This window comes from Xyrauchen texanus, chromosome 25 (assembly GCF_025860055.1).
Source record: "Xyrauchen texanus isolate HMW12.3.18 chromosome 25, RBS_HiC_50CHRs, whole genome shotgun sequence".
Taxonomy (NCBI): domain Eukaryota; kingdom Metazoa; phylum Chordata; class Actinopteri; order Cypriniformes; family Catostomidae; genus Xyrauchen; species Xyrauchen texanus.
This window is the reverse complement of record NC_068300.1, coordinates 6,748,442-6,756,422: the sequence shown is the minus strand read 5'-3', so window position 1 is coordinate 6,756,422 and position 7,981 is coordinate 6,748,442. Positions and strand designations below refer to the sequence as shown.

General features: G+C 39.0%; 1 protein-coding gene across 1 annotated transcript; it reads left to right on the top strand.

Annotated features, from left to right (window-relative positions):
- The first annotated feature begins 2,708 nt into the window (after window positions 1-2,708).
- gprin3a (GPRIN family member 3a) lies at window positions 2,709-5,555 on the top strand. Its single transcript, XM_052091666.1, has one exon. It carries the CDS (start codon window positions 2,709-2,711, stop codon window positions 4,248-4,250), a length of 1,542 nt encoding a protein of 513 aa, XP_051947626.1. The 3' UTR covers window positions 4,251-5,555.
- Window positions 5,556-7,981: the final 2,426 nt, after the last annotated feature.

Here is a 7,981-nt window from a genome sequence, read left to right as displayed (position 1 = left end):
TGCAATCAGCTCAGGTGCTGGTGATAGTCATTAGTGGTTACTAGGCAACCAAACCCCTGCCATTGTACCATCAACAACTTTGATTTGACAGTAGATTTAATGAGATCTGGGCACATAATCAAGCTGCAGGATTCTTGCTACTTAGTCTAATGGCAAAATTTTAGTAATTTGCAAAGTAAACAAAAATATCAGAAGAGCTACAAGCATTTTTACGGCTTCTGACAGTCCACTGTACTTTTATATTTAGTATTTTAATCACAATTACTACTGCTCATGGTTAGGGATTTGAACAAACCCTATTTTTACAAGTATTTGCATAAGGTGACACTTTCCCCCCCACAAATTATGTTGCTCAATCAGTGTTATATACAATAAAAATAATTATTGACAGATTTTGCGACCAGAAAAAAAGCACAAGTGTATTAATATTTTTATATCAACTTTCAAGTCTTGGTCTTTTGAATAGTTCATAAAACCTCAGGATGTCTGTATTTCAAATAATACAAAAAAACAAATCCCACCAACATTAATTTAATTTGCAAACTAAATCAATGGTGACCTATATTCCGTGCGTCATACTCCGGTTCTCCTGCTGTTAAAGTGCTTCTCGGATGCAGAATGCAGCATCGTCATTTATTCACGCACGAGAGGGGAAAACACTCCACAGTTTCAAAACCCACAGACGAAGATCGAGGTACCCATGGATACGCGTGGACACCTCCGGACGCGGGAATTCGTCTACATCGATTTTCTGGATAAATAGTGAGTATTATTGTGTTTGTGTTATATTCTTGTAAGCACAGACTGTACAGATAAAGAAAATGACAGTGATTAGTTTTATCTAATCTTTTATGGTTCAATTTCATGGGCGTTATAGCAGCATATTTACGCACACGAAGAGACGCGCTGTGCGCCACACATATTCTCAAATATCACACACAAACGTTTAACAGTGTACAATGTATGAACTTTATTCAGAGTAGCGCCATCTTTTTTTATTTTGGTCTTGAAGGAAAACGAAGAATGTGATGGATAGACTTACAGTTTCTTCAGTGGGTTGGACAGTTGTATACATTCTAAATTCGAAATAATCTTTATTTAGAATTTAGAATGTATACGACTATTCAGTATATACTGAAATATACTCAATATGATGTTAAAATAAGCTAAAACTGCATCCCGTATTGATTTAAAGAAATAGTTCACCCCAAAATGAAAATTCTCTTATCATTTACTCACCCTCATGCCATCCCAGATGTGTTTGACTGACTTTCTTCTGTAGAACACAAAGAATTTTAGTAGAATATCTTAGCTCTGTTGGTCCTTACAATGCAAGTGAATGGTGTCCAGATTTTTGAATCTCAAGAAATCACATAAAGACAACATTAAAATATTCCATATGACTCCAGTGGTTAAATGATGGCTTTGGAAGGGAACAGACCAAAATATAACACCGTTTCACAATAAATCTCCATTTTCAGAATTTGAAAGGGGAGTTTTATAGTAAAAAAACGTACTTCATATTAATCTGTTTCTCACACACAACCTTTAATATCGCATTAAGTAATCACATCTGGGATAGTATGAGGTATAGTAAATGATGAGAGAATTTTCATTTTTGGGTGAACTATCCCTTTAATATGGAAATGCAATTCCGTTCGATGGGATGATTCTGTATTATACGGGAAGGTTGGCAACCTTTTTGGGAAGGGATTTTTACCAATTATCTCCAGACATCTTTATTTAACATAAAAAATATTTTCTCAAAAAGACCAGTAGTTATATTTTGATCCATGTGTGTTTAGTTGTATTGTTTTATTAAAAGCCCAAACTATTTATATGCTAATTAAAAGTTCCTGTTTAGTGTGTGGTTGCTAATAATGTAATACAGAGATCTGTATGTGCAAGCTGGTAATGGAAATAAATTAAATAGAACTAAAAAGATTAGATAAACTGATTTGAAAGGTACAGTATTTTGAGATTTGCATTGTTTTGTACACCCAAAAGAGAATTATGGTGTTATTTTGTAGATAAGAGTAATTCATGTTGAATATCGGATTTACCAATACAGATGAATTACATGAAAATGACATAATGGTTTAACAGAACCCTGCTGCTTTTCTCCAGACAGCTCCATCGCACCCCAAATTGTGATATCACCATATCAACCAGACTTCCTATTGTGACATCTAGGAAAGCAATCATTCTATTGGATTGCTTTGGGTAGAACTGTCATCAAAAGGTTACCTGATAGATAGAATACCATCCTATTTCCTTTATCACCCTGGAAACAATGAGCCCAACACATGCTGGGAATCTGAGTGCCAGCCCTTAGGTCAAGACAGAAAGGTAAACATCTCTCCAGGGGCCAGTGCCAGACTTGGTGAATATCATAGGATTGGAATAGAAGTTAAAGAACAGGTTGTGGCAGAAGAGAATGTCACCTCCAGGGAATTCAATGCCCATTTAAAAACACTAAACAAACAGCATTAGCTTCCAATATTGTTGTGACAACTGAAGCCCCCCATGTGTCTACAGCTGCATCAAGAATAACCACCATGCATTCAGCTGCAAGCAAGCAGGGCACTGCAGTTACTGCCAACACAACCATAACAAGTACAATACTGTCAAAACAAACAGCTTTGACTCATTCATCAACTACACCAGCAGTGGAGGTCTTAAATCTATCCAGCCACACTGGACCGGTTATGGGACACTGTGGTCCAAAGTTGAAATCCCCAAATGCGAACCATGAGAGGACGTTACAAGCAGGTGCAAGCATCTCAGCCAAAGCTTCCCCTAGAAACATCCAGAAAACAGCTTCAGCATCTCACATCATGGGCTCCACAGACTCCCCCAAGTCTCTTCTCAAAACAGCATCTGCTTTCCAAATTTCCTCTACAGATTCATTCAAGAGTGTCAACCGAACTTCTCTCTCACACATAACTAGAGCCACTTCCAGCCTCAAACACTCCCATTCTGCAGCTCTCAAAACTGAGATGGATGGGAGAGTTATAGGCAAAGAGGGGCCACAATCTACCTCTCCAAAAGATAAAATGATTGACAGACTAGCAGAGAGCAAACCGCTGTTAGGGACAAAAGTGGAAATGGCAGAGAGTCCTCAGGGGCAACAGGAGCAGAAAATAAAAAGCAGAAATGAGAGGGAAGGAGAGAAACTAGTAGGGGAAGAAAGAAAGATCGGAGAAGCTGTACTACAGGGTTTAGGAAGTGATCACAACATGCTGAGCTCGATAGGGTGTAAACAAATCTCCCATCTTGAAGAAAAGAAACTACATAGAGCAAAAAACTCCTCTACTGAACAGCTGACAGAGGTAGAACAGAAGAGTTATGCATATGTCAAGACCCAAGAGAGACAAAGTGACATGGCGAGACAAGAGAAAGAGAAAGACAAGAATAAGTCTCTAAAATCCAAGAAACTGAATGATGGGCAGAGGACAGTTGAAGATTTTATTGTAGCAGAAACTCATGATATGGCACTCCAGACAGATCTACACCTGGTGTACGTTGATGCTGAAGTTCAGGCGGTTGTGGGGGTCTTCAGCAAATCCACAGGCATGAGTCCAGTCCATCAACCCTGCAGTCAGTTAACCGCTGAGCTAGACCTCAGCACTAAAGTGGGCCTACAGAACGGACTTAGTCCCGATACAAACGGTGACTCTGATTGGATGCCAACAGTAGCCTCACCTGGACTTACACCAATGGGAGCCAAGCCTAGATTTCTAGGCCCACCCCCTTACAAGTCCCCCAATAGCCAGAAATCTCTTCAACATGTCTGTCAAATAGAGATAGAGCTTTGTAGCCAATCACCGCAGTCTGTTGAATCAGCATTGCCCCAAGTCACAGTCAGTGTAATTGATGGAAGAAGTCATGATGCAATGGCGCCACCCAAGGCAGCTGAGAAGAACTTAGAGGATTCCTCAAATCCGCTCAACTCTGGGAAACCAGCAGAGATAGATGGAGAAAACGAGGAGAGTGGTGTACCTCAGGATATCCTCTGGGATGAGCAGGGGATGACATGGGAAGTTTATGGAGCATCATTGGATATGGAGTCACTGGGATTTGCTATACAGAATCACCTGCAGTGCAAGATCCGTGAACAAGAGCGCCGTATCGGCACACTCCGGAAGTCCATCTGCCTCTCGGAGCATTCACCTGGGAAGAACAAGACAGTGAAGAGGAATGTTTTCAGGTCAATGTTTGCTGGATGCAAGTGCTGCTCGAAACCGTGACCATGTGTGACTTAACACTTTGTCTTATAATCTTAAATGTAAAAACAATTACAAATATGATTTTGTAGTTTGGATGGGATAAATAGGCAAACAATCTCATGTACTGTGTGAGTAGAAGGTCCACAAGATGGAAACAACTCCTTGTCCCAATGGGTTCACTTGATATTATCTTGTGTTCTCGTGGCCCTTGCTTGCACAATACATGCATGAAATTGTAGGATATTTACTTTTGTGTCCTCGATGCACTCTCGATGAATGCTTGTGCTGGTGCAGACTTTGCAATTGACTACAACACAGCCATCTGAGGCCTGGTCCACACACGTTTTCATTTAAAAACACATCTTTTTCTCTCTGTTTTGGCCTTCCGTCCACACTGAGAAGGCGTTTTTGTCCACGGAAACTGAGCTTTTTGGAAACGCACTCCAAAGTGGATACATTTGAAAACACCGTTTTCGCATTGCGGACTGTGAAAACGGATGCTTTGGAAAACGATGACGCATTTTTAGTCATGTGATCTATCCAACCAAAACAATCAAGATGGCGGCCCGTGTTATAGCGGCGCTGTTGTGCCTGATACTCACTTTGATGGTGTTGTTAAAAAATAAATGTCACTTTGTACAACCATCACATTGCATTCCTCCAAAGGCGAAGGGAAGTTTACTCGGAATTGGTGTCCAGTAACGGAACATGAGGACAATTGCGTTTCAGACCGTACATGCAGCGGGGATTTTCCGCATGCGTAGTGACACAATTTAAGCATTTTCATACATTTCAGTGTGGACAGTGAACTTTTGGAAAACGTTTCAAAACGTTAGTGTGGACAGAGAGCATTTTGAAACGAAAACGCCATTTTCAAATGTATCCGGATTAATGTAGACGTAGCCTAGGTAGCATGATGTCACCTAAGTCTGGAATTTGGTGCGTATTCCAGAGGCTTTCAGATTTTGGAAATGTAAATCTTTTAGACTCAGTTTTTCACTCAGACATTAATCTTATTTTTAACATTTTAATAATGAAAGTGAAGTGTTCAATATTATCTAACATTATTGAAAGTTCAGCAACAGTTTTACATTTGGCAAACTTTTGGTATTAACCAGTGGCGATTGCTTTCAGACTACACAGAAAGAAACACATTTAGAAATGCAGCAATTAAATGTTTTATATAAGTACAATTTATATATATTATTTCAATATTTTAGCAAGTAAATGTGTACAAAGTGTACGGCACAAAGCAACTCTTCAATTGAATTGTATGGCAGATACCTCTACCATTCAGATCAATGGCGCAAAGGATCAATTGTTGGAAAAGAGGCTCTAAACACTTCATTTTTTGGCTGATTGTTTATTGGACATTTGGCTTTCAATCAGTGTATTTAGGTGGGAAAAAATTGTCTTTTGATTGGATGAGCTCTCAGATGAGCGGAACAAACACATAATAAATGAAACAATGATGTACATGGTTGACAGAGTTAAAATGTAAAAAAACAAACATATTTTAGCTTATAATTCTACATTTTTCACGGACTGTTATGAACATGCACAAGGCATCTTGTTGAGAACTGGTTTGAAAAGAAGTCCTCTTTTTGTATGGTAGTAAAGCTTGTACGAACATGGGAGGTATTCACACAGTTAATAGATTATCTAAATGAGAACATTGTTAATGTTCAGTCACTGTAGTGTACTAGCTGGAATTCTGCTCACATGTATTCACTAAACTTATTCAGAGACCAGAAATGTATAATAAGTGAAAACAGTGATTACTTTAATGACTTTAAAAAGATTTATATATACAGTATCTCGTAAAAGTGAGTTCACCCCTCACATTTTTGTAAATATTTGATTATATATTTTCATATGACAACACTGAAGAAATGACACTTTGCTACAATGTAAAGTAGTGCTTGTACAGCTTTTATAACAGTGTAAATTTGCTGTCCCCTCAAAATAACTCAACACACAGCCATTAATGTCTAAACCGCTGGCAACAAAAGTGAGTACACCCCTAAGTGAAAATGTCCAAATTGGGCCCAAAGTGTCAATATTTTGTGGGGCCACCATTACTTTCCAGCACTGCTTTAACCCTCTTGGGCATGGAGTTCACCAGAGCTTCACAGGTTTTCACTGGAGTCCTCTTCCACTTCCATAACGACATCACAGAGCTGGTGGATGTTAGAGACCTGATGCTCCTCCACCTTCCATTTGAGCCTGGGCCGCAGGGTAGTATTCCAGCATGATAACAACCCCAAACACACCTCCAAGACGACCACTGCATTGCTAAAGAAGCTGATTGTGAAGGTGATTGACTGGTCAAGCATGTCTCCAGACCTAAACCCTATTGAGCATCTGTGGGGCATCCTCAAATGGAAGTGGGACATCCTCATGGAGGAGTGGAAGAGGACTCCAGTGGCAACCTGTGAAGCTCTTGTGAACTCCATGCCCAAGAGGGTTAAAGCAGTGCTGGAGAATAATGGTGGCCACACAAAATATTGACACATTGGGCAAAATTTCGACATTTTCACTTAGGGGTGTACTCACTTTTGTTGCCAGCGGTTTAGACATTAATGGCTGTGTGTTGAGTTATTTTGAGGGGACAGCAAATGTACACTGTTATACAAGCTGTACACTCACTACTTCACATTGTAGCAAAGTGTCATTTCTTCAGTGTTGACATATGAAAAGATATAATCAAATATTTACAAAAATGTGAGGGGTGTACACACTTTTGTGAGATACTGTATATAGCGGTTTGTCTTGAAAAAATACCACAAAAAAATGCTGCAGGGATGGCAAAATTTGGAAATACAGGATGTTGTGCTTGTTAATGTATAGAGCACTATAGAGGAAAAATGTATGTTTCTGTGCTACAAAAGTTTGTGTCACAATTATATTAGAAAGATGTTGCACTCAAAAACCGCAATTATTACATACACATACATGTACACACCAACAAAATATATACATTATATATATAGCTAGTTAAACTCTTCATGATCTCTGTGGTTTTTGCTTTCTGATAAGAGCTCTTTTAACCGAGGACTGTATGATTTCATGTTTCTAGTACTGAGCTATAAAGACGTGACAGAATGAGGTCTTTTTGTTTTCGTGAGAGTGCAGCTGAGAGCTCTAAGAGATGACTGCTGAATATTTTATTTTTTCTCTGTGTGTGGAAGAGACTTGGATATTGACTTTACAGAAGTGTCGACTAAATTGAGTTATCGGCTTGCTTTAAATATTTCACTGCAGGCACAATGGTGTAATGTGCTTGATATTGTTTCTGCAGCACTCAGAGAAACCCAAACACATTTGAACACATACAGTGTCATCAAAAAGTACTTGGACACCATGTTTTAAATAATGTCTATATTTCATCGCATTAGATGAAGTATGAAACCTAGTGGCATCTGCATTGATGCTCGAGCTTTCCGGCTGTAATTCAAGCTGAAGGTGGTTCCACCAGGTATTAGCTCGGGGGTGGTCACTTTACCAAATATCTCCATTTGATTTTTTACATTGTTTTTCACTTATTGTGCATAACTGTATGTAAATGATGGCATGAACGGCTTTATCTCTCTATCTATCGTTCCATCCATCCATTGTTCTATCTATCTATCTATCTATCTATCTATCTATCTGTCTGTCTATCTATCTATCTATCTGTCTGTCTGTCTGTCTGTCTGTCTGTCTGTCTGTCTATCTGTCTGTCTATCAGTATCTATCTATCTATCTATCTG

Excerpts from the sequence above, each read along its gene's own strand:
- gprin3a (XM_052091666.1), top strand. The coding sequence starts at position 2,709 with ATGGGACACTGTGGTCCAAAGTTGAAATCCCCAAATGCGAACCATGAG.